This window comes from Dendrobium catenatum, unplaced genomic scaffold (genome assembly GCF_001605985.2).
Source record: "Dendrobium catenatum unplaced genomic scaffold, ASM160598v2 fragScaff_scaffold_621, whole genome shotgun sequence".
Taxonomy (NCBI): domain Eukaryota; kingdom Viridiplantae; phylum Streptophyta; class Magnoliopsida; order Asparagales; family Orchidaceae; genus Dendrobium; species Dendrobium catenatum.
In genome coordinates this window covers 1,986,462-2,013,823 of record NW_021319083.1, presented here as the reverse complement: position 1 = coordinate 2,013,823, position 27,362 = coordinate 1,986,462, and the positions used below count along the sequence as shown (strand labels likewise).

General features: G+C 33.5%; 3 protein-coding genes across 4 annotated transcripts; all 3 read right to left on the bottom strand.

Moving 5' to 3' along the window:
- Positions 1-650: 650 nt before the first annotated feature.
- LOC110111848 lies at positions 651-2,483 on the bottom strand. The gene has a single exon (XM_020843884.1). It carries the CDS (start codon positions 2,481-2,483, stop codon positions 651-653), a length of 1,833 nt encoding a protein of 610 aa, XP_020699543.1.
- A 3,905-nt stretch (positions 2,484-6,388) lies between these two features.
- LOC110111842 (60S ribosomal protein L7a-1) lies at positions 6,389-11,059 on the bottom strand. The gene is made up of 7 exons (XM_020843875.2): positions 10,950-11,059; positions 10,738-10,785; positions 10,460-10,661; positions 7,621-7,790; positions 7,276-7,404; positions 7,108-7,200; positions 6,389-6,790 (listed from the first exon to the last, which is right to left on the bottom strand). Exons 1-7 carry the CDS (start codon positions 10,950-10,952, stop codon positions 6,659-6,661), a joined length of 777 nt encoding a protein of 258 aa, XP_020699534.1. The 5' UTR covers positions 10,953-11,059; the 3' UTR covers positions 6,389-6,658.
- A 3,193-nt stretch (positions 11,060-14,252) lies between these two features.
- Positions 14,253-20,420, bottom strand: LOC110111820 (membrane-anchored ubiquitin-fold protein 3-like). 2 transcript variants are annotated; one of them, XM_020843842.2, is made up of 3 exons: positions 20,073-20,420; positions 17,788-17,943; positions 14,253-14,542 (listed from the first exon to the last, which is right to left on the bottom strand). In XM_020843842.2, the coding sequence occupies exons 1-3, from the start codon at positions 20,218-20,220 to the stop codon at positions 14,487-14,489; spliced, it is 360 nt and encodes a 119-aa protein (XP_020699501.1). In that variant the 5' UTR covers positions 20,221-20,420; the 3' UTR covers positions 14,253-14,486. The 2 variants fall into 2 exon arrangements, with proteins under 2 accessions (XP_020699501.1, XP_020699500.1); XM_020843841.2 differs by having other exon boundaries at positions 17,773-17,943; positions 20,073-20,418.
- Positions 20,421-27,362: the final 6,942 nt, after the last annotated feature.

Below are 27,362 nucleotides of genomic sequence, written 5' to 3'. Positions count from 1 at the left end.
AAGAAGCAACTGGAATGTTAAGAGCAGTGCAGATATCCTCAGAGTCATTGCAGTTTGAGGGAAGGATAACAGAGCTTTTCCCAAAATTTACATGAAGACCCGTGGCTTTGGAAAAACACTCTAAAATAGATGTAAGCTTATTACAGTTGCCTATATCAGCTTTCCCAAAAATGATCAAATCATCAGCATATAAGAGGTGGGACAGCCTAAAATCCCCAAAAGAGAAGCCCTCAAAACTGTCCTCTTGCAAATTCCCATCCAACAGACATGATAACCCATCCATAACTATACTTGAAGAGGTAAGGGCTAAGAGGACAACCCTGCCTTAGCCCAGAGGAGGATTGGAAGAACCGTTCCAAGGTACCATCCATACACAAAGAAAACCAAACATCCGTAATACAAACTTCAATCTACTTAATGAAGAGAGTAGGAAATCCTTTTTGCTCCAACCTAGCAAGAAGGAAGTGTCTAGACACACTATCAAAGGCCTTCTTAATATCGTATTTAATACACATGAGCTTGATTTTAGAAGATTTCCTGGAAAATTGAAGAATTTCATTGGCAAGAATGACATTATCCGTGGAAATCCTATTCTTTATAAACCTAGCTTGGTTAACTTTGATAATTTTAGCCATAAAAGGCTTCATTCTCTATGCCAAAATTTTTGCAATAATTTTGTAAGAGGTATTGCAGAGGGTATCAAAGGCCTTCTTAATATCGTATTTAATACACATGAGCTTGATTTTAGAAGATTTCTTGGAAAATTGAAGAATTTCATTGGCAAGAATGACATTATCCATGGAAATCCTATTCTTTATAAACCTAGCTTGGTTAACTTTGATAATTTTAGCCATAAAAGGCTTCATTCTCTCTGCCAAAATTTTTGCAATAATTTTGTAAGAGGTATTGCAGAGGGCAATAGGCCGAAAGTCAGCAATAGATTCAGCATGACTGGATTTTAGAATAAGAGTGATGGCAGTTGCTTTAATAGAGCGGGGAATAAAAGCATTATTATAGAATCCTTTGATAGCATTACAAACAGACTGCCCAATAAGCACCCAAGAAGATTTATAAAAATCAAAGTTGAACCCATCCGGCCCAGGAGTACTATTGGAAGAGCCCTTGAAGACAGTTTTTTTAATCTCAGAATCAGAGAAGGGAGCAATAAGAGTTTCTCTAAAATCCAGATCAATAACATGACCAGGAGGAAATTCACCAATTTCAAAATCCAACAGATGGGGAGCATTAAACAGAGATTGGAAGTAAGAGATGGATCCTTTGATGGCTTCAGAAACCGAAGTATCAGGGGTAGACATAGCTAAAGCTATAGCAGTTTGTTTATAACTTCTCCTCATACGAATCCTAGAGTATAGGAACTTAAGATCATCTTCACCTTGAGATAACCATTTTGCTTTAGCTCTTTGTTTAACCCAAGAAAACCACAAAGAAGAGGCAGTCTCTAATTGGATATTAACATTTTTCAACTCAACAGAAGCATCACAAAAATTGATCTGATCACTAAGAAGATTGAGACAGTCAAGTTGTTTGGCTTGAAGCTTTTGAATATGATCATACATAACATTGGCATTTGCCCACCTTTTCCCCTTGATACTCTCTTTCAGTAGTTTGAGCTTATTACCAAAATCCACCAGTGGATTACCAACAGCTTTAATCGCAAAAATATTTAGCAATAAAACCCAGAATTGCTCACATTTGCCCCAATAGTTCTTGTACAAGAAATGATGCTTCTTAGTATGATAGGTGCCGGAGTTTAGAACAATAGGACAGTGATCAGAACCAGATGGACTATGGATGGAGTAGAATGAATCAGGATAAAGAGAAACCCATTGGTCATTAATTAACATTCGATCCAACTTGATGTGAATGGGAGAATCAGTCCTTTGGTTAAACCAAGTATAAGAGGGGCCAATAGATCCCAAATTCTTAAGATTAGTGTCAAAGATAACACTATTAATATCATTGAGAAGATTCTGATTAAGAGGATTACCCCCTAATTTTTCAGAAGAAAAACAACAGGTATTGAAATCCCCCATTAAGATCCAGGGAACATTGCCAGCAGGAGAAATAGCTCTAATATCCTCCCAAAGCACTTTCCTCTCTACCTGACTGTTAGAAGCATAAATAACAGAAAGCAGAAAAGGAGTAGAAGACCCAAAGGAAACCATACCGGCAATCATTTGAGACGAGAAGAAAGATGGATTAAAAGAAATCCTATCAGTAGACCACTTAATCCAAATACGGCCTGAAGAAGCACAATGAAAATTGTGACAACTAGCTTCTATGTCAAAAAGCAGATGACAATTAGAGAAATTCAAGTCATAAAGACTTTGAGGAAGTATTCTATTCTCAAGAATACAAATCATATCCAGATGTAAGGACTGTACAAGGTTTTTGCAGAAAGACACTTTATTAGAGGAGGAAAATCCTCTAATATTCCACGCAGCTAATTTAGGACAAATCATTTGCGTTTAGAAGTTGAGGACGGAGGCTTTTTTGAGCTTTTCCCTTTAGGATTTTTTGAATTAATAGCCTTGGGTTTCCCCCCCCCCCAGTCGTATTTGATGTTTGCTCTGAGAATGAAGTGCCTTCATTATCAGAATTGGTAACCGTCTGGTCTTCTGAGCCTAGTAGAGATGAATATTTATTACTGATTTTAACAGTATATGGGTTCTGTAAACTGGCCTGACCAAAATCGGTATCCCCTAAGCCTTCATCTGTAGGAGAATTGAGATTAGGGATAGTTGAATTATCATCAAGAGCAGTTGAGGTAATAGGTAGTTCATGGTTGAACTAAGGGTTCAACAATTTTAGCTGAAGTAATGCCAGTTTGCATCTGAGTAGAGGAATCAGGATGAGCAGTAGTCACTGCAATGTGACTAACTGTAGAGATACCCTTCGGGACCCAAATCACCTGGGACGGAAAAAGATTAGTATTTGATCCTGAAGCAGGAGGATTTTGAAGTGAAGCAGGCGGATGGACTAAGGAGGAGGTCCCATTATCAAATTTTTGAGTCGGAACTTTGGATCGAGAGTGAGATTTTTTCCTTTGTCCCCTAGAAAAACTGCGACCTCTAGACGGAGGGATAGAAATCTTCTGAGATGGAGTAGCAGATGGACAATTCGTGGAGGCGTGTGCTAACGAAGCACAAATAGAGCAAGGAACCGGTTTCCATTCATATTGTATCTGTAGCTTAAAAATTTCCCCTTCAATGGAAACAGCAACAGACTCAGGAAAAGTTGAGGAGGTAGAAACTTGAATACATACCCTAGCGTATGTGAGCCTAGTTTTAGCAGCTGTTAACGAGTCTACTGCAATCGGTATGCCAACCTTAGAGGCAATTTTAGATATCCCTTCCGAATTCCAGCAAACCAAAGGAAGTTTATGTATTCTAACCCACACAGGAACTGAAGAAAAATTTTCCCTAGTATGGTTAAATTTTTTTGTCCATTTTTGCACAATAAAAGGTTTACCATGAAAAAACCAAGCACCTTTTGACCAAACCATGTCAAAATCCTCAGCAAGAGAAAACTTAAACAAGAAAAATCCATCCGTAAGGGCTATCAATTGGAAAGTACCTTTAAGCTTCCAGATCTTAGTAGCAGTATCCTTAAGAGCCTCATAAAAAGGACGCTTACCGATCGAATACCCTACCAGGCAAAGCTCCCAATCTGCAGCAGCAGGACCAGTAAAATCGGCATCAAACGGAATGACCTCCTCAGGAGTTTCCATCAGAGAAACCGGGATGTGCGGAGCGGACGGCGCAGGAGCGGCAATAATGTTAGACCAAAGACGATCTAACAAGCGAGGGGCGGGCGGCACAGCGGAAGAGGATGCATGTGCCATGGGGGGGAACGAGGTGGCGTCTTGGAGATCCATGGAAAAACCACCGGCAGAAGACCGGTGGTACCGGACGGAAAAAGGCCAAAAACGCAAGCGGAGAGGAAGGCGGCTAGGGCATCGCACTCCACAAGAGGCCTAATTTTCCTTTCAACTCATGAACTTTTGAGCACAATATCTTACTTTTCAGAGTTTTTTAGCAATTGAAAATTTGAAATAGTGAGGAAATGATGGCCTTCTTTTTTCCCCATAAAGGATTTTAATTATCCTCCAATGACTTTAAAAAATGTATAAATCATATATGAACATGTATAATGAATTGTGTATGATAAATGACCCAAAGTTTAATTTATATAATATATGTATAAATTTATTTTAATTGACTTAAATTTTCAAATATAAACTATTTATTAGAAATGTTAAACAGTTAAAAAAGTTAAAAATTATATTTTAATTACTTTAAATACCATAAAAAATGTTCTAAGTTTTAATGAGTTTTTAAACGTATCGTTCAGCTACCAAGTGAGGAATAAAAAAGTTAGTTTAAAATGGGCATTGGTAAGAGAGCCAGAGGCTGACTACTCACGAAGACTTTTTAGTTATTAGATTTTTTGTAGACAGTAGAAAAAAAATATATTCAAAATAAATATAATAATTTTATTTTTACTTTTTACATATGTTATAAAATGAAAATATTATAGTTGAAGGCTATATTATACGAGACGATAGAGTTAGAAACTTTTTCGTCTTAGCCTTGTATGGATATCCAATACACAAACATAATAAAAAGGAACACCATAATTTTTACATGGAAACCCTGTTAAGGGAAAAATCACGGGGCCACGCCCAGATGAAAGGATTGCAGTAGTGTTTGTTTAAGTTACAACTAACTGACTCTTCCTTGAAATTGAATACAATCAGATTATAATTATCGGGTTGAAATTCAGTTACAAACGGAGATCAAAAATCCGAGGGCGTTCTGGTGGTCGGGGCGAAAATCCGGCTTTAATTGACGGTCGGGCAAAATTCCAGCATCAGTCGGCTGTCGGGCATAACTCCGATGCCAGTCAACAGTTGGGAAGAATTCAGCAACAATTGGGTGGAAATCCGACAGTGGTTGAGGAAGAGTCTCTTCCTTCTCTTCTTCTTTTTTCCTGCTCTTCTTTCTTCCTTGCTTAATTTCAAGTCAGTCGGTTGCTAGGTGAATGTCTGGCGGTGGTCGAGGAGTCTCTTCCTTCTCTTTCTTTTATTCCTTCTCTTATCGCTTCCTTGTTTCATTCTAGCCTCGATCGATTGTCGGGTGAAAGCCTGATGGTGGTCGAGGAGTCTTCTCTTCCTTCTCATCTTTTTCTTTCTTTTCTTCCTACTCTTCTCTTCTTCCTTTTACTTGGGGTCCCATCCCAAGAGAAATGATGTGTCTATTTATAATTTTATGAAAGTGGTATGACAAGTAAAGAGGAGAAAGATCAGTGATAAATTGAGAGTGGTTTGAATGAACAATCAATGTTGAATCCCTTGATCGTTGACCATTTATTAGGCATTTGAAGGCTCTAAGGCTCCAATGATATCAAAATTTGACAATCTTGAGCTTGTTGGATTCGTCTCGTCGAGCCGCTCGATTCGACTATAAGCACATCACATTTGGAAACTATTTGATAATCCAAATTATAGTTTGAACCCTCCAAATGCGCTTTGAGTTTTTAATTTGAAATCATTTGGGCTTGAATTGGGTCATATTTGACGTCATTGGATTCATATTTTCAAGACGTTCAATCCAATTGTAATTTTGTTGAAATCTAAGTTCAGATGATCTCCATTTTAATTTTTAAAATTTCCAACTTTATTTTTGCCTCAAGATTCGGGCCAACTATATTTGAAAATTTAGGGTATTTAATACAAAAAATTTTAAGAAAACGTTAAATTCATAATAAACTTATTAACTTAATAGCATTATGATAATATTTAATAATAATAATAATAAAATTAAAGAGATGAACAGTTAACAGCTTTCCGTAGTGTTGCAAAACAGCGACATATGTGAACCAAAAACTGCAAATCCAAAAAAGATAGATTAACTCATATTTCAATGTTCAGCTCGATAAATTAATGAACTAAACAGAAATAAATGAGGATATTCTGATCCAAAAATTAAGATCATCTCACCAATGATGATTTAATAGATAAAACCTAATTTAATAGCTACAAAACTAATTTAAAAAATAGTAAGAAAACAATCCCAAAAGAGAAATTATTTTGTGCAGACACTAGACAGTTCAGAGACCAATCAGAACGCGCCACATCACTCAGTACACAGTGGTACCGAGCACCAGTACCAAGCAAAAAAAGTGAACCGACGCCTTCTGATTGATCTTTGGACGCCATTAGGTGTCTGCACATAATAATTTTTCCCCAAAAGAAGCCTAAATTTTAAAGCTCATAATCTTCATAATCCACTATCTTCAACCCCAATATTCTATAAAAAAAAGGGCATGTTAAGGACTATATAAAAGATAAAAAAAGAGCAACAAATGTGAAATTAAATGCATACATTTACTTTACAGCAAGAATGCTAATAGACAGACATGCAGGATTTATCAACAAAAAACACTTATAAGCAAGTCTTGGAAAGACTGGAGAACACTAGATAAAACAAAAACATTGATCAATCAGGCAATGAAAGCCAATCAAGTAAGAATTGAAGTCCACGGACAACACTTAGCTCAAAAACATAAACAAAAGCTCTAATGAACAGCATTATCCTGATTTAGAAGCTATGAAACACACATATAAAAAGGCAACCTAACTCATTCTCTGGGCAGCTTCTTTAGCCAGAAGCTTCTCCTTGGCCTTACTTTTAGCCTGAGATTTCGAACCCATAATTCCTCCTCCCCATTTCTTTCGAATCTCGTCAAATTTGTCATTGAAATTAGCCTGAATTAAGAGTTATATAAGTAAAAGAAAAGAAAATAAAGGTTGCGTTTTGGATGACTTTCTTACTGCTTCTTAAAGCAGCTTTCTAATACAAAAAAATTAATTTTTTGCTTAAAAAACTGCTTTAAGAAGCAATAAGAAAGTCATCCCAAACAAAACCTAAGCCTTTGTTTTGGACGGCTTTCTTAATGCTTCTTAAAGCAGCTTTCTAATATAAATAATAATTTTTGTGCTAAAAAACTGCTTTAAGAAGCAGTAAGAAAGTCTGCAGCAGCTCCAAAGGGATCCTAAAAAATGTGAATTAGTTTACTAATCACCTTAATAGCCTCTAAGATTTTGCTGAACTCAAGCTTGTCTTCGTTCTTCACAGTTGTTAAGCACAACACAGCAGCAGTTTTCTTGTGGACAATCTAGAAATCGTAATAAAAAATGTGAGGATGTGATGATTGTAATTCTATTCAGAAATATTGAATAAATATGCTTACTGTGCCCAACCGAGCTTTTCCCTTTACGATGCAGTAAGGGATCTCCATCTTCCTGCACAATGCTGGAAGCCAAACGACTAGCTCTATAGGATCTACATCATGAGCAATAACCACCAGTTGGGCCTTGTTCTGAGGGAATGATAAGAAAAAAAACTGCTGAATTAATTTAATCATGAATATTTCAAATAATATCAAAAAAACATATTCATTTATAAACTATTGTAAAACATATAATGGAAAAATAATAATTAAAAAACAAATTCCAAATCACAATGGTGACAGCTCAACCAACTCTCTAAGCTTTCATTCTATATAACAAGATCATAAAATTAAAGGATTGCAAACCTGTTCTATAAGATAAGTAACATGATTAAGGCCATATTTGACAACAATTGGCTTCTTGGATTCCACAACCTTTCCTTCAGTCTCAGCTTGTGCCCGTTTCAGAAGACGTTCCTTCTTGGCAGATTTATCCTCAGGCCTATACTTCAGAAGCATCTTAAATAGGTTTGTTGCTGCAAATAAATATAGGATATAATGTAAAAGATAAGATCTAAACAAGGGCGAATTATTACGTCCGGACACCCAATCCAGACGCGCCACGTCACCTGAGTACACTGAGCCCCAGTGTATTTGGGTGATGTGACGTGTCTGGATTGGTGTCTGGACGAATCCGGACACCGGACATAATAATTTGCCATAAACAAGGGGTAATTAATCTAATGCTAGAGTGGGAACAAAAATGTGGAATTCACACTAAACATCAACATAAGAACATAAACCAAGGACAAAAAGGTAAAAAGCAGTTGAGCTTAAATTAAACAAGTCAACTTCGTGAATTAAATGATTGTTTAGAAAGCAAGTCAACAAGGCATGACCTAAAACACAGGATATGAGAACCTGGTCCTTATTTCATCTGCCCGAGCTCTTAATTCTCAAAATACAGACCCGATTCATTTGCCTGGCCCCTCATCCTAAAAATACATTTACTGACAGGTGGTTCCTGAGCTGATGTATATGATTGAAGCAACCTTTGAAGTTATGGCAGGTGGCTCCTGAGCTTTCATTGACTTCATCAGCATGATTGCAATTGACCTCCCAGCTTGAACGGATAACCCAACTTTAAAAAAAAAAAAATCTTCCTCTATATATTTATTCAAGTAGCGTACTTCATAAAAAAAAAAAAGTTAAACATCAGGAACCTTGAGCATCTTCAATATGTCTTATGCTCCAACATGAAGAGTAACGGGTAAATCCATCATTTTCCTCCATTTCTTCAAAAGACCCTAGTTATTTTTCATAAAGAAAAATGCATTGACCCAACTCTTTGACGAATCTCGGGTGCGAATATCCAACCATTTGTGTGTTGAATATTCATGCAATGTTAAGACGAACAACTCCCTCACTCTACTGTGGCGTATAGACCATACCTCAAGTACCTTCTACCTTCAAAAGCCAATTATGCACTTTGAGATGTTTATTCGGGAATATACGGAGAACACCTGGAACTGGAAGGATGAGCGCGCTAGTCTTCAAACTCATGAGACGGGAATTTTACTGACCCACAATGAAGCAGAACGCTTTAGAGTTTACACAAACTTGCAACAACTGCTAGCTGCATTCTAATCTCACACATTCTCCTGTCACATAACCTTCATCATTGCAAATCCATGGTCTTTCGCCTAACGGGGTATCAATATACTGGGGTCATTTCCCATAAGGCCATAACTACTGGACAACAAAAATTCATCATCCTAGCTGTGAATTACTTCACCAAATGGATAGAGGCTGAATCTCTAGCAAGAATCACACAAACCAATGCCAAACTTCATATGGAAGAATATAATATCATTTTGGCATTTCAACAAAAATTATCACCACAATGGAACTCAATTCACTAGAAAGATCTTCACAATTTTAAAAAATAAGTTAATGACTTAAGAGGGGATTTACTAGGGATGATAGCTAGAGAATGTATGTAGAGTGTAAGGCTATCGATGAAATCACCATCAAATAAAGATTTCATATTCCTCAAATGGATAATATGTAAAATGTGTCAAGATAGGATCTAAAGTGGTTGAAGAAGTGGATCATCACGTCAAGTTATAAGTTTCCTTTAAAATCAAATGATGGATTATATTTAAGGCAGGTGATTCGATTGAAATAAATGAATGCATGAGAATAATGAAACAAATATTCTGAACTTTGATTAAAAACTTTCTTTGCAATTTATTTTGATGATATTTGCATTTATAAGAGGCTAGATATAATCATTTGGTGAATTTTAAGAGCATATTTAAGATTTTACAAGCTAAAAAGTTATAAGTGAATCTACAAAAATTGTTGCTTTGTGATTCCATCTAACATCTTTCTAGGACATATTGTGTGTGTGGATAACATGCTAATTCTAATATAATTAAAGCACTTAATGTTCAGCCAAAACCTACTAACATACATTATATTAAAATTTTTTAAGATTTGACTGCTATTTATAAACAATTTCATAAAGGGTTTAGCATTGTCAATACTTCAATTACAAATTGCCTATAAATAATTTTAAAATATACTAAATCTATATTGCATTTATTAAAATCCAAGAAAGATTGACTCATACACAAACTTAAGCTATCTTGATTTACTAAGTTGTTTGATAGTTTTCATGATGCGTCTGAAATGGTTATTAAAGGAGTGTTTAGCCAGGAAGGGCATCCAATCATATTCTTTATTGAAAAAAAAGAGACTAAATAGAAACAATCAAATTATAATACTTAATTCTAAGTTGAAATTCAAAGTCTTCAATATCAGTAACATTATATGTAAAACAAGTAGTTTGTATCGTACTCTAATCATCAAGCTTTAAGATTTCCAAAATTTTAAAACGAGTTAAGAGCACAAACATAACAATTAGCCAAGTAGGTTGGATTTTACAAGAAAATTCTGTTATCCTTAAGCATCAAGTTGGAATTGAAAATAAACTTATTGATATAAATCCGTCTACACATGCAGGTTAAGGTCACTAGTTTTGATTATATGAAAGAAGAATATCACTTGTATGGAATTCAAAAATAATAATAATTTGATAACAAGGTCCCGGGGGTTAGAAGTACTCCGCCCAACCAGATACGCTATTCAGAACTACAATTCAAGGATTAATTTGATAACAAGGAGTAAGATAATCGATTACCCAGGTTCTTATCCAATGTCCTTGTGAACTGGTTAACCGCTGGAGGAACCTTCAAACGCTGCTTGAGGATCCTCCTCTGCCTTTGGATTCTCACTACCTTAGGCCATTTCACGAAGCGATGAAGATCCCTCTTAGGAGGAAGAGCCCCACCAATCCCAAACTGCTTCGGCCTCTTCTCAAACAGAGGATTCACGACCTTCTCCTGCAACGAGTAAATTAAAGACGTCAGCATAAACCCAATATCAAACTCTCAAATAAGAGATCAACATAGCATCTACCGTTTTCTTCTTCACTGCGACCGGCGCCTTCCCTCCTCTCTTGGGAGCCTGCAACATACAAAATACGAATCTCAGAACCAAACAACAAGAAGAAAAATGAATCAACTTCTCAGTATAGAACTGCAGCAATACAGATCTAAATTGGATGAAACTCTAAAAACCCATTTGAACAAAGGATTGGAGTTCGTTGAGAGAGAGAGGAAGAGCAATACCATTTTGTTTCGTGGGTCGACGGCTACAATTAGGGTTTCGTAGACGGCGGGAGAGGCTGCAGAGCTCGAAACAAAGGGGATTATACGATTCGGGAAATATATATGGTCGTTTGTTTAATTTAGAGCACAACTCTGGCCGTTGGATGCCCTGCTGATCGCACGCTCCTAACCGTTCGATGAGCACAAAAAATACTAAATAATGGTTTTAGGGTATTATATATATCTGTGTTTGTATTTTTCTGTGGATTATTTAAATATTAGCTAATTTTAAGAAGTTTTAAGAGTTTTTTTTTTTATTATTATGGCTTTGTTTGGTTACACGATGCATTTTGTAAAAGGTAATTTAAAAATTTTTATTTGAGAGAATGGATGTTTCTAAAGGAGAAGTCAATACTAAAAAGCTTTTGAAAATAATACAAAAATGAAATTCGATAAAAAATAATTTTACAAAAGTATCACATACAAACAACAACTCAAAAATGACTTTGATTTTTCGAAATAGAAAAGATAAAATTAAGTCGTCTCAAATCAGATCAATATCTTTGCGTAATTCTCATCAGTGTTGCTTCTTCTTTTTTTCAATGTGCACTCCTTTCACTTGTTAGCAGAAGTTGTTGGCTTTACTCCCCCCTGCCACTTGCAAAAGAATTTCATGTATTTTTCGCCTCTTCTACCATTGCATCATCTCATCATTGCTGCTCCCAACATTCACAATTTTTTTCTCTCAACAAAAATATATTTTTTAGAATATCTCTCTCATTGTTCAATGGTGTGTAAATTCCATGTAAATGTTTCCCAAGCATCCCTTCATTGCTTGGTGCAATACTTAGGGGCTGTTTGGTAGCAGGATTTAGGCCGGATTTGAGCAAAATCCAGCCAAACGCCCTAAAATGCAAAACCAAATCTCACGGCAAATGAAATCTGATATAGACGGAAAATTCCGCCGATTCGCTCTAAATCCCGGATTTCGAAAATCCTGTATTTTGCAGGATTTACGAAATCCGAGGATGAGTCCCTCTGGTAAATCCTGCTCTATAGCCAAATAGTCACATGAAATTTAAGAGGATTTATCATGATTGATACCAAATAGTTTTTAGGATTTAAGCCCCTCGGGATTTTTCAAATCCGAATTTAGAGGATTTATGAAATCCTACTTAAATCAAATCCGGGATGCCACCAAACAGCACCTTATAGTTGATTTTTGTGGACAAAAAATCTGTTATAGATGATGTTTTATTAGGGTTTAATAAAATTTGCTAGTTTTGTAACTTAAAGTCTCAATTTTAATTATCAGAAGTGGGAAATTTGTTCTCTCTATTTCCATATATAGTTGATTGGATGCTAAATTTGGCAGCTTCGACAGTTCTGTTTTTTTTTTTTTTTTTTAATCATTTTAGCTTACCTATCAATGCCCTCTCTCTTTTATAATTTCTAATGGTAACAAGAGTCTTCCTCTTTCTCTTGAATGTTATGAGGATTGCTATAAATGCTTCTATTGGTGCTCATGCTCATGGGAAGAGGATAAGACTCTTCGGAAATGAAAAAAATAGCCTTTTCATAAGTTTTTTTACGGACATTTAGCCCAATTAAGACAAATTTGCACACACATCACAAACGCAATACTCAATCCAAGACCTTTTAGTTGGTAGCCAAAGCTCCAAATCAACAGACTAAGGTGAGCTAAGTTTTATTTCATAGTTGATGCAAAAGTTTTTATTTTTGCTCCCTATCGGCTGGTCTGAATATGTATGATTTAAAAGAAGTATTATATTTGATATGCCATTTATAAGTAAAATATGATGGCTTCAAAATAGCTTGTAATATGAGAACTAGGCAACTAAATCTCTCTACCATATAGTTCTTCTTGATGCTTCTCTCTCTCTAGTTTTTCAGCATTGTGAAAACTGCCATATTATTTTTATTAATAAAAAGCTTAATTTGATGGTTGTAGGTGTTATTATTGGCAATATATTAAAAGAAAGAAATAATATAATTTTTAATTAATGATAAATCCAAATATATTAAAACTAATTTTACTTTGTCAGATGAAAGTTTTTTGCTTTGCCATTCTATCTTTACTTATGAGGGCTTTGGCTTCTGTTTTGTTTTTAAGATATGCTCATCAAGGGATTATATTTATTGTATCTTTGGCATTATATTTTTCCTTATTTATATTCAGGACTTCACATATAATGGTTGCTATATATATATATAAACTATGCTAAAGCTTAAACAAGTAGCATAATCTTAATTACATATTGAAATTATATTCTCTCATTGGATCAAATGTTTTCATTTATTTCCTATAATTTACAATCATCAAAATAAGAAATAATATAATTTCAAAATTAGGTTTTTTTTTTCATGACAATCCAATTTTTTATTTATTTTTCTCAATTTTCTTGTTTTATCATATATGACTATAATTGTCAAATGAATAATTCAAAAATTTTGTATTAAAAAGCTACTTTAAGATGCTGTAAGAAAACCATCCAAAATAAAACCTTAATGGCAATCATATCAGCAATGTTTTCATGACCCATTTGCTTCATTTGTGTTATATTTAATCCTAAACAAAGTCTTAGGCTTCAATCAAGACAGCTTTCTTATTACTTTCTAAAATAACTTGTTAGCACAAAAAAAAAATTAAATTAAAAATTTTTGTAAAAAAAAATTACAATAGTTCTCACCTTTAAATAAGAGGAAGATTAAACTTCACATTTGAATCAATCTTGCAAATGAAAATAGTATTACCACAAATAGCACATTATCTATTAATCAATAATTTGAGTTCGATAAAATTTTAAATATATTAGATTTGATCTAAAAGTAAATATAAACCTAAAAAAACTTAGATAATATTAGAAAAATATATTTTTAATTAAATTTAAATAAATATTTAACTCTTAATATAATATAATGGAGAAAAAAGATTCATATAACCAACCCCTCGTAGTATAATAAAGGCTTGATGTTATTATTAATATTATCGCAGACTGCATATGTATACCGCCAATAAAATATACATATTTAATAAAATATTATACTCTAACACTCAGCAGCACATACTGCTACACAGCTGCACAGAAATTATTAGAAGCAACTTAGGATTCAAGCTTCATTTGGAACGGCTTTCTAAATGTTCTTAAAGCAGCTTCCTAGTACAAAAGTTGAAAATTTTTGTACTAAGAAGTTACTTTAAAAGCAGAAAGAAACTCGTCCTAAATGAATCAAAATATGATAAAATAGAAACTTTTAGTATCAAAACGTGTTGTACTATGAGAGAGAGAGTAGTGGGACTCAGAAGATTCAATTAGGGAGGCTTTTGAATTGAACAAAATAATCTATTTTACCAGTTTACGCAGAGTTTTGCAACAGCAGGCTATTAAGATTACAAACTCTCTCTCATGCCTAATCGACTTACAATCTGCAGATGTGTTCTTTCTTAATGCCTTTCCCTTTTGCTGTCAAACTGAATAATAGTAGCTGGATGAAGGAACGGTTAGAACCGAGATGGATATCTCTATCCATTTTAAATTACAAAATAGAGCAGGAACAGCTAGATTTCTTCGGCATGTCTTCCACCTTCTTCTCTGTAAAGCAGACAAATATTTAGTTCAAATATCATTACATGTAGTTCTGCAAATCCTGATATTAAATTTAGAAAAAGGGAAGGGGTGGTGGCTTTTTTGTAATCCAAGTGAGGCAAGAGCCATTCTCAGCCTATCTTGGATTCCACGATTGTGCTGCTCCATGATTTGCAGTGCAAATGAAACTCATTGATTAGGTGAAACAACAATTACTAGGTAACAGGTAAAATGTAATTCAAATTCGGAGAAAAAGAAAATGAATATCAATATACAAAAAGATAATTTTAAATAGGTTTACCCAATTGATAGCACTACTACTTGTTGCCACCATTGACAATTTCACAATAATTTTATTGTGGAGATCACAACTATAACTTCAACAACAATAATCTCAAGCCTTCATCCCACTACATGGGATCAGATATATAATTTTTTTTCTCCATTGTGTAATATTAAGAGTCAATTTCTCATTAAAGTATAAAAAAATGTCATTTCTAATACTTTCTAACCAAATATTTTTAAATTATCTGTCTTTCTTAACATAAGTTTGATCTAATACATCTAATCTACTGTACTAATCGGTTTATCAAAAGGCTGACATTTTATATGATAAAATCATCTAAGGGGGCTCTATATAATCTTATTCGCTACGGGAGCTAATCCAAATTTTCACATATATACTCATTTCACATTCTATCTCTAAGAGTAAAGCCACACTCATCCACCTGAGCATCCTCATCTCCACAACACTTAACTTAATTTTATATTTCTCTTTTAACGGCCAACATTTTGAGCCATAAAGCATTGCAAGTCTCACCACCATCTTATAGATTACAAATATAACTCCCCTAATACAAAATAAAGGGAGGTTTATGTTTTCTTTGTATGAATAAAAATTAGGAACCACAAGTGCATTTTATTTGCATGACCTAAAAAGACTTGGTTAGAAAATATTAGGAATGACCTTTCTTTATTAGATTTAAACGAGAATTTGACTTTTAATAGGACACAATGAAGAAAAAGGATTCATGTAGCTGACCCCACGTAGTGGGATAAAGGCTTGATGTTGTTGTTGATACATTAACTTGCGACTTGGAAATTCAGGGTTTCAATGCTTCTAGGTAGGCATAAAAAAGATGCTTAATCACTTTTATTTAGATATTATCTCAAGAAACATTTCTTTGCAAGAAATAAGGGCTATAATACAATATTCTTCATGGAAATTTGATTACACATCACCAAGCTGCTTCTCTGCCTTACTTGTATATATATTGGGGATCTTTTTCATCAAAATTACTTGCAAATATAAAATAAAATATGAAGGGCATGGCAGGTTATTTTCACAATTAAAAAAAAATCTTTTTGGAAGCATGATTTTCTTTTATTCAAAAGTAAAGGAAAGCCTTTTCCGTCAAAAAATCCCCCTATCCATTTGCATGAGATAAGATTTCAAATCCTTAAGTTTATGAATAAAGATCTGCATATATTTCCAATCCATATAACAAAATAATAATGTAACTCAAGGTTCCTTATAGCTGATATCAAAAAATGGATGTCAGCTAAACTTGAAAGCACATGATTTATCATATCTTGGCCAGAATAGCACCTTGACATCATATCAAAAATATTTTATTAATCTATTTAATGATTAAACACTGTGCTATATTGAACATGCTAAAATGTAAATATATGCTCTACCAAGTTGCTATATGGCTTTATAACAAAAGCCCACTTGAAATTAAACTTTGGGAAGTCTGAGGCTTCATTTAGGACGGCTTTTTCTGCTTCTTAAAGCAGCTTTTTAGTTCAATAATTAAAATTTTTATACTAGAAAGATGATTTAAGAAGTAGTAGAAAAGTCGTACCAAACGAAGTCTAAGTCTAAGCAGGTATGCGGTATTTAGTAGAAGTATCAATTGGAATAGCATCAATTTCCATGCCGTATAAGGGAAAAAAATACATTTGAATTTCAAATCAAGATGCGAAAAAGAATAGATCATAAAATGATGGCATTTATGATATTTATTTAAACTGCCAACTTAGGGTGAAAATCGCCATTGACTTCATAATCAAAGTAGTTGATCAATACACAAACCATAAATCTTGCAGAAATCTTGCACAGAAAACAAAAAAATATAGATGATTGTTAATCCTTAGCTTCCTTATACATAACAGCTACTAAAAGAAAATTGTGCTTAAAAAAAAAGTTTAGTGAATTTCAAAACCCTTTTCCATTTTACCCTTTTGCAAATAAAAGTCTCATAACAATTAGATCAAATGGATAGGTATACCTTGGAGCTAAATTAGAAATTTCGTAAGATGCCAATTCAAGGTTTACTTTTCAAAGCTTCTCCAATTGTTAAAGCCAGTCTGATGGCCTGGCGGTTTATTTTAATATTCTTGGTAGTTCAATATTGAACTGAGCTCAAGAAGGAATCAAACTTTCCCATAGTTGTACTAAGTCAAGCACATATTAGGCTAGGTTTTCCAGAGTTCAGTTCATTGACAAACACCATCAACCTTTGCTAGAAAACTAAATTCTCTAGTCAGAATATATAACATGAAAAAAATTTCTCTCCTTTCCTGTAGGTTCTCACAATATAACGACCATAATCTTATGTAAAAAGAAAAGAAATAAATTGGCTAAGTAAAATGAAAACATTCTATACTCTAAGACCAGAAGCACTATGCATATATCATAAGGATTTAGTTCCACTTAACAAGATGAAAGAAAATACTCCGATAACAACTTGGAATCAGAATCCTTTTTTGTTTGCATGATCCAGGAACTGGAATCCTTGATATTTAACAGATGTGAGGATTCTTTTTTCTGAAGAAAAAAGTTTAACACGCACTTCATATAAACTGTAAAGCATCTGACAACACCTGCAAATATTAAAAAGTGATTCCTCGTTTTACTAGCATTTCTCCATCTAGGTTCTAACTTGTGTAGCTTCCTAATGTGGCTATAAACTTTTTCATCTTTAAAGATCAAGTTTACAGACTAAACATACAAATTTTGATAGACTAGCATGCTATGGAACATGCTTCAGATATGCTACTTTCTACATCAAAAGTAATCACAGACACGAACGACGACCTCAAACATGCTCAAAGATGCAACTGAATTTAGCTAATGCAATAAACTTAACTAATGATTCAAAATTAGAAACAAACATTACTTGAAACTATTAGCTTTCTGTAACTAATAGATAAAATGGCGAAGTATATACCTGTCTTTGATTTACCTAATGATGGCTGCACCACAACATGCATGGTGATTACTCCTCCAGGGAGCTCACCAAATGATGGTCTACATTGTAAAATTGTCTTGTGGTTCTCCAGAATTTTTCCCGCACTTATTAGCTTTATGTCACTAGCTGACTTAGGTATGAGTTTTTTGTCTATAGAAGAGACAAACAAACAAAATATCAATAAAAAAACAAAAGTCAAAAAACAAAGAGAACAATTAGAAATAATGCAACTCAAGATAAATATAAAACAATAACATCTATTTTGAACATAACACATTACAGTTTAAATATACATAGCTAAGACAGGCAAGCCATGTGAATCAAAGCTGGAGCAGCTGAGCTTTAAAGTAATAGAAATTATTATTGTCCATTTGTACCAGAAGGAAACTTCAAAGCAAAAGCTTTTTGTATGCCTCATTTGGTATGATTAATTCCCATAATGCCCAAGTTATATCCCTACTTCAGCAGCAATCTACAAGTAACAAGTCTAGGTTGTTTCATGGCCAAAAAATGAAAATGCCAACTATAATGAGAAAATTGAAAATTAAAGCAGAAGTCAAAGTTCAATACACAACTATTTCATAATTTTCCATAACAAATCAGCATGTGTATAAACAAACAAGTCAACAGAATAAATTTTGCACAAATCATTACTTGCTAAGCAAAGCACAAAACAATGCCTATTTCAGTGTTGCTCAAAGCAACTAAATAAAAGCATAACAACATAAAATAGATGTTTGAGATGAAAGTTGCATGTCATGTCTCTTTACTTGAGAGATGCTACTAAGACAAATGCTAAAGGACAAAATTATTTGAATTTTTGTAACAATCAAAGCAGCCATAAGATCCACACAATTTTAAAGTAAATATTTGTTTATGATGAAAACTGCATCCATCTCTTTTTCAGCAGATATTACAAGCATGGCAAATGCTACTGCATCCACTCATGCACATTGATAAAGACCGCCCCTAATTCTCCAGGTGGACCTCTCTTCAAATATGACACTCCTAAAACATAATTGAACAACGAAAAATAATCTAATCAATTATTAACAAACATGGTTTGATCCAAAGTTATCGATGGAAAGATACCAAAACCATACTATAGAAATGAATTAAGCCTAAATAACAAAAAAGATAGAAAAAGAAATGTCTAGATGAATCTATTATATATATATATATATATCTCGTTAAGGAAAGAAGTTGAGCATGATCAAATACAAACAATGACCATTTTGATGACCCTACATATAGCTTATGAATAGCGTGCATTCCCACGTTAGTTTGTCCTTTTTCACCTTGCTACATCAATTGTGCAAGAGGTGCACCTGTACGTGATGAGCTATAACATGCTCTATTTTGCATAATTTACAAGAATGTTTGGGTGACTAAATTTGATGCAATTATTAGTGATACAAAGCTACAAGCAACTGCAGATTTTGCAAGTTTTGAGCTATAGGAAGTTTAAGCCGGTTCTCAATGGAATTCTGGAACATGGTTTTGGTCCGTAAAAGGACTTAATCAACTTTATCCTATGCAATTAAAACCTTTCTGAATCTTAGAGAAGCAATTGTTTTAAAATATAAACTATAAATTGATACTCATCATACAGAAAACATGAATGTTCTACAATTAGAACCAACATCTTGTGGTATGAATTTTTACAAATCAATCAGTTTGGATTCAAGTTGGATGGTATATTGCAATCAAAATGGATTAATCCAATCACATATATCACACCCTTACAATCTCAAATCTACTCTACTCCTTTTTCTTGCTATCAACTGTAGAATGTGAAATTGACGAAATTCCAAAAACTTCAACTACCCTTTGGAAGATAGCAAAGAAAATTGCAGAAAAATTGGGTAATGATAGTTTTTTAAAATCGTTGAATTTGTTTGAAGATGAGTGCAACACATGACTAATCAATCACCTCTTGCATCAATTACGAAGAAAAATCCAACAATTGTATGCAGTACACTGTCTTAAAGCAAATCCAATAATTATAAAACAATCCAAACCAAGATTTGATAAGATATGATGACCCAGTTTTTTCATAAAAAAAAAACCATTTTATTATATAAGAGACGCATATTTCCTCAAATAAACTACTAACACAATCCAAAGATGTGACAATTCACATTCAAACAGATCTAATCGAAACTGTGAGGATACCAATCCACACCCATCACTGTAAACTCCCGCCAAAATTATATTTCAGCGCAATAGAAAAATCCAAATCCCATAAGAATTTCAAGAGAAGTAAACAAAATCCTAACCTTTTGGCCAGTCCGCGATGATCCTCGCCTTAACAACAGCTACCGTAGAACTAGAAGCAAATCGTATCGGCCCGATGTCTGATCCATCGTACAGTCGGAACTTAAGCTCTAAATGATCCTCCTCTGACATCTGATCTCCCACCCTCATTGAACTCCGATTCACCGCGAACACCGCCGACAGAAACCGATAGCGTAACGAATCACTCCTTCCCCACCGATAATAAAGCACCTCTGGCCGCCGTATGATCGATCGCCGGAGGTAACTGGAATAGCAGATTAGGGTTTCCTTTGGAGTGGGCGAAGCGAACTAACCGGCCCTTTATTTCTGAGGAAGACGACGAAGAAGAGCAAAGCAGGCATGCTTTGAGGTGCGTGGTAGCCCGCTGTGATGTTTTCATCTAACCACAAACGTGCCGTAATCTACTGACAGATTTATGCCACGTAAGCAAGTTCCATATATAACGACGTGGCGTCTTTGTGTTGGATAAATTGTCTGTTGCTGTTTGCTAAGTCAACCTGAACCGCCTTCTCCGGTAAGCCTGCATTTTCATGACAAAATATTTCTGGGGACCACATAAACGCCAAAATTGAATGCACCCACCAATATCTGTGGCTGAGAATCCTCAGCAAAGATGAGAGTCCTTTTTTATGGTCTGTTTAGTAATAAAGGAAAGGCTTCAGGGCCAATGTGACCATACGGCCGCACCGCGTGTCGAGACCGGGAGGCCAAGCACATCAGGCTGCACGGCGCCTAACCATAGACGGCTGGATCGGATTGGAAGGCCGGTGCTTTGCTAACGCGCGCCTGTAGATTTTGTTCGGAATTAAGACGGGGCGGCGCCGACATGCCTAAAGAATACTCGAGGATAACGTGTGGCGGCCCGCTCTTTCTCGGGGTTCTATAGATGGGCCAGTTTTGTCTTCAATAAATGGGCTTCATCAACAGGCCCAGCCTCTACGGCCTTATCCAAGGCCGAGGTGCTACATTATAAGTTTTAATTTATGTGGATTTAAGCTTACAAGATTTTCACCTATCATTATGGAAATACAAAAGTCAACTAAGGGCCTCTTTGGAATTAGAAATTATGGTTTGCGGAGGCCAGATGCAAAACACCGTCCAGAATCAATCAAAATGCGTCACGACAGCAATATCGAGTCACGATACCGATCACATGGATGATATAGCGCATTCAGGTAGGTCTTCGGACGGCGTTCGGCGTTCAATGATCGTTCGGTGACCGTGCCAAACTTATCCTAATTTGTGTTTAAAGAAAAAAAAATGAAAAGAATTTTCAAGTCGTTTTGATTTTGATGGACGCATTTCAACACTATTGGGTTATGGTGATGACATTAGGAGCAAATATGAATGTTGGGCCTACTAAATGAAAGAAATAGTTAGCTTTTGTAATTCTAAGAGCTTCTTGAATAAGTGGCCCAAGGCATAATAAGTAAGAAAAAAAGTATATTCTTATTACTACTTGGACAATAAGTGGGAAAGATAAATTACCTTATATATTTTATATTAAAAAAAATTTGAAACAGTTGATTGAAGATATTTGTTATGATTAAAAAATTAAAACAAACATGGCATCATGCACTATTTTTTATATTTTAAATCAAATATATTATAATTTAAAATATTATATTTAATATTTTATTTATTTGCCTTCCCAATGCAATCTATAGTTAATAAAATCTAGACCTTTTAGAATATTCAAATAAGCATTGGAATAATCTTCTTAATTTTAAATAGGCTCCAATTATTTTTAACTTTCTAATTTAAAATGGATGAGATTAAATCCAATTTTTAGGGAATAAATTATGATTATATGTGATTGAGAAAAAGACGAATTTTCCCGTAATATTTTCTAATGAAACAAATAATTCCCGATTATGTAACTACCAGTTTTTATTATTTGATTTTAAATAATAAGAAATTAATTCCTTGGTGGGATCATTTAGCGCTCTTATTTAGAAGTCAAACAATTGAAGGACTTTTAAATAGTCGATACCCATCTATTGAAATTTTTTCAATATATTATATATAATGTGTCATAAATATATATATATATATTATATTATTATATATATATATTTTATTATTAATATATATATATTATATATTATATATATATCATTATTATCAAAATATGTAAGTCTTTTTTACTTTTTTTTCTTGATATAAATTATGACACAATTTTTAATCTCTGCCATCACAATTTTTTTCTAATAATATTTAATTGGGGAATATTCTTCAAACAATCAATCAAATTTCATTGTTGAAAAAACCAAATCTTTGTCTTTTATACGCTTAATTTATTTATTTATTTTTAATATAGAATATATTGGTTTTTTTTCTCTGTCGGCATTCAATTTCCAAATGGCAATCTATAAAAAAATATCCCAAATCTCTTTGCATAAAATATGCAAAAGTGCATAGAAAAGCTTCACAAGCATCAAATTGAAAGATAATTAATTATAGCTTAATTGGTCCACTAATTAGTTATTAAATATTCTCTCGTTACTCTAATGACCCTCCACTAATCCTTTTTCTAATAATTAATTAACTGTCTATCTCCACCTCTCCTTTCTCCATCCATCTCATCTTCTTAGCTAGCTACCATTTTGGTCTCCATTAATGGAATTCTTTTTGTATCACATCTAATCTATTTGACTCCACTAACCATCCACTCATTATGGTGCTAATTTAATCACTTAAACATTTGTATTAATGTTAATTAATAGAAAAGATTAGTTAAGAGCTTCTTATAGATAGAGTTAATCTTAATAGAATTAATTATGAACTAATTGTTACTAACTAATTGGCTATACATTTATTGACCAAATAATTCCTTAAAAGGGTTTGTTATTATTAGGTTCTACCTCTATAAGGTCAGTATTGCTATTTTTTTTTTGCAAAACTCCATTATTATTTGCACTGTGAAATATACATAAATAATGATAATAACTAATAAACTAATCATTAATGAGAAGAATTTTATAAAACTTTGGATGCGGTTTGTGCATTTATCTTCTTTATTAGGGGCGGACTTGTGCTTATGCCCTCAAAATTTTAATAAAATAGTTTAAGGGTATGTTAGTTATTTTCCCACCCATAGTCCTAAAATGGCAGAAATTGTTCGATCCGCAGACGCAAACATTAACCAATGCATGCCAGCCGTGCTAGCTACAACTTAAAAAATATTTTGAGTTCAAACGATTAGAGCCACAAACCTTGTTCAATCGTTCCCCAGCGCATGTAATCGTCTACAATTCGTGCCCAGCTCCAAGCCTCCATGCAATCACTAGCAATCTGAGTTTTGATCTTGAGAAAGCCACTAAAACTGAGGTTTGACATTTGGCAACCCCATTTTCCTGTTTAGTATCGTATTTTTAGCTTGCAATAATTTTCAATTTATCTATCATAATAAAATACAAAATTTTACTTTGAACCCAACATTTGGCAACCCCATTTCCAGTTTAGTATCCTATTTTTAGCTTGCAATAATTTTCAATTTATCTATCATAATAAAATACAAAATTTTACTTTGAATCATATCATCATTTTATTTATTTTTTTTAATATTAGTCAATTTATATGAAAATATTGCTCACCCTAAAATGAAAGTCTAATTCCGCCACTGTTCTTTATATTTTTATTTATTCTAATTGATTTGAATTATGTCTAGCTACAACATCTCAGACATATTTATGAGATAAATAGTCAAAGAAATATGACATATACATACAATCATACATGATAAATAATTATATGATTATATCATATTGAGTACAAATGACTCATAACTTATCTTTAAAAATGAAAAAATTCATCAAGTTATATAAAATTTATCATGCTTTGACATCAAATAAAAGTAGTACACAAAAGAAAATAATAATAAGTGCACGATTGCATATATTATTATGATAAGAAGTTTGGATAAGTGGCTATAATTTGTAGGAGCCTTTTATCATTCAAAAATTTTTATTTATATAAGAAAAAATATATGTGGTTCACCAAAGTTCATGGAAGTACAAGTGCTTATATTATTGCTTGTGAGACTATAAGAGCCACCAATATTGGCTAACATGCAAAGTAGAGTAACAAAATGTTGGTCATAATCTCAACAATTAAAGATAATGCAAGTGGAACTTTTATGAAGTATTGTTAGTTTTAGAGAATGATTAGAAATTAAAAATATTAGGAGAAAAAGTGGTCATAATCTCAACAATTAAAGATAATGCAAGTGGAACTTTTATGAAGTATTGTTAGTTTTAGAGAATGATTAGAAATTAAAAATATTAGGAGAAAAAGCAAATGTGTTGATGTTTGATGACATATTTGTGATCATATCAAATCATAAAAAACATTAAAAAAAAAATCTTGAATGAGAGATAAATAAGACATGCTAAAAATAAGTGCAGTATAATTTATTTTTAAAAATACAAAATTAAAAGAAAATACAAATCATGAGAAAAAATTGCCTTAGAAAGAAATTTTGTTTTAAATGTATTTGTGGTGCAAAAGTCAAATATTTTATCTTATAGTTATCAATATACAATTAATTATACTTCTATTTTTTCTACACTATAATTATTATTTTTATATTTTAAATTTTTTTGAGATCATTTTCTTAGTGGCTATTTGTAGCATAATGTGGGAATAAATCTAAATTTTTTTCAAAAATTCTTTCTTTTTGAATATTTATCTATTAACTAAATCTATTTTCAAATTCTAATTAACATTCAATAAGTATAGCACAACAACACACAGTCAAGCCCTTAATAAAAATATATATTAAAAAAAAAACATTAAGCCTTTGTCCCCACTACGTGGGTCGGCTACATGATTCTTTTTTCTTCCATTGTGTCATCTTAAAGGTCAAATTCCGTTTAAAATCTAATAAAGAAAGATCATATCTAATATTTTTCTAACCAGTTCTTTTTTTAGGTCAACCTCTACTTTTATAATATAAGTAGAATCTAAGTACTATCTACTTTCTAACTTGGTCCATCAGAAGAGCTGCCGTTATATGTGACCAAACCATCTAAGATACTCTTTCTCTAATCTTATCTTCCACTGGAGCTACTCCAACATACTATAAAATCATCATATATACTTTCATGAGCAAATATACTACTTATCATTAGCACTTACTACACTTAAACCAACAACCATCAGAGCATAAATGTTTCCCAAAAGCTATAAATAACGGAGAAAAAGAGAGGAAAGTAAGTAAGGATCATAAACTAAAGATTTCTCTCTCAATGCTTTTGTGCTTTCCAACACGACGTATGAAACTGTATTCAGTCGTCTATCTCAGAACCAATGGAGAGAAAAGTTTAATAATCCCTGATACTATGATGTAAAGAGCAGCAGTAGGGTCCATAGAAACGTTGTGGACTTCAATAATCTAAGCTTCTTTTGTTAAAATACTATGCAAATGCTAAGGCTTTTTTCTCCTGCAACATATTCCTCTCTCAAGCTCTGTATGTCACAACCATTGTGTTGATCTAATCATATTCTCCATGTTCTCTTAAGAAAGGTACCCCCTTGCTTCTAACTTTTCTCATGGATAAAAAAATAAGGGGGGAAACACATCGATCACTTTGAACAACTAGAGAGTAGATAGATTCATGTTGGATGCTTATATTTCTTTGGTCCATAATTATCATATAAATTTTTTAAAAATACAATTAAATTTGTTGAAAAAAATTAATTTAACTTCATTTTGATAGAATTTTGAATCCGCCCTTGCCCGCCGCGCTGCCGCCGGCTGCCGCGCTTCCCCGCTCGCGCACGCTGCTTCCTGCGCTGCCCCCGCGCCCACAGTTGCGCTGCCCTCACTCGCGTCCGCTCTGCTCGCCTCCGCCCCCGCCGTCCGCCTACCGCCGTTTCGGCGCCAGCAGAACCCAAAACCGGGTCGTGTCGGGTCAACCCGGCAACCCGCCAGGTCGGGTTCGGATTTTCGACCCGTTTGTCTACCAGGGTCGGGTTAGGGTCAACCCGTTTGAACCCGGGTAAGTTCCGGGTTCGACCTGAACCCGACCCTTGACCCGAAATTGACACCCCTAAATACATTGCCGACCTCGTATAGTGGGATAAAGGCTTGATATTATTGTTGTTGGTTAATCTCATGGAGAACATTTATATTAAATAATCTAAAATTATAATATGATAGTTGACCTCAAAAAATAGTAGAAAAAAAAAAATAGGATAAAAAAAATGCGTGAGAAATAATAAGATAAATAAATGCCACATTTGAATGATATATAAGTTAAACTTTTTCTGAATGGTTCTGAAGCTCAAGTCAAAATTCTAAATTAAAAAAACAAGAAAATATCCAAGTCCACTAGAAGAATTCTTCTTCATGCCTCACAGCCTATGTAATATATTTTGGATCCCTTAATAATAAATAAGACAAAAAAAAAGCTGCCGACCGTTAATTAATTATTAATAATTTCTTAATGAACTGCTAACATAGTGCTTAAATCTCTAAACAACCATTAGTAAACTTAATTATATATTAACAAGAAGAGTCTTGCATGCCAAAATAATAAAACAAACAAACTTCAAAATTAACTAAAATATTTAACTTTATTAATTATTGTTCATATTTGGCTTTCAATTTAATTTCCACCACATATGAAACATATAATGGATGGCGAATTCTCCAGCAAATATAAAAGCTTTATAGAAGATCCTCCATTGCCATTTGGACTGCCATGCATCTGGAAGAAAGATAAAAGTGGCTGAGTCTTTGCCTCTTAATTTAATGGATGGTTTACTTCATCAAAGGGAAATGGTTTACATAGAGAGAAGAATCAAATGAGGAAGCCAACAAGAATGTATTTTGGAAGATGATGAGGATGTATGGGAGTAATATGTGGAAAGAAACGGGAGTGAGTTAGGTTTCGTTTGGGACAACTTTCTTATTGCTTTTTAAAGCAATTTTTTTGTAAAAAAAATAATTTTTATACTAGAAAGCTGCTTTAAGAAGCAACAAGAAAGTCGATTTAAGAAGCAGCAAGAGAGTTATCCCAAATGAAGACTTAGTTTGTTAATTAATGGTAATATTGATATAATTCAATTTTAAAATTAATGTTGGCAATGCCGTCACAAATACTTACTAACGGAGATAGCTAACAATCACTATTTATGAATAAAAGAATCTCAAATATGCCACTAGAGTTTTCCTCATTATTTGAGAAATAAACAGGAAAGATGATATTAAAAAGAAAGGTCGATCATTTCTAATATTTGCTAATCAAATTTGTTAATTAGGTATT

Bases quoted from the DNA above. Each gene is read 5' to 3' on its own strand.
- LOC110111848 (XM_020843884.1), bottom strand. From the start codon at position 2,483: ATGATTTGTCCTAAATTAGCTGCGTGGAATATTAGAGGATTTTCCTCC.
- LOC110111842 (XM_020843875.2), bottom strand. The intron at 7,405-7,620 runs GTTTGCAATCCT...TCATTCCCTCAG, and splicing joins TTACTTATCTTATAGAACAG to AACAAGGCCCAACTGGTGGT. The intron at 7,201-7,275 runs GTAAGCATATTT...TACGATTTCTAG, and splicing joins GAAAAGCTCGGTTGGGCACA to ATTGTCCACAAGAAAACTGC.
- LOC110111820 (XM_020843841.2), bottom strand. From the start codon at position 20,220: ATGAGGGTGGGAGATCAGATGTCAGAGGAGGATCATTTAGAGCTTAAG. The intron at 17,944-20,072 runs GTTAGGATTTTG...TCTCTTCTATAG, and splicing joins CATCGCGGACTGGCCAAAAG to ACAAAAAACTCATACCTAAG. The intron at 14,543-17,772 runs GTATATACTTCG...TCTGCTTTACAG, and splicing joins ATTAGGTAAATCAAAGACAG to AGAAGAAGGTGGAAGACATG.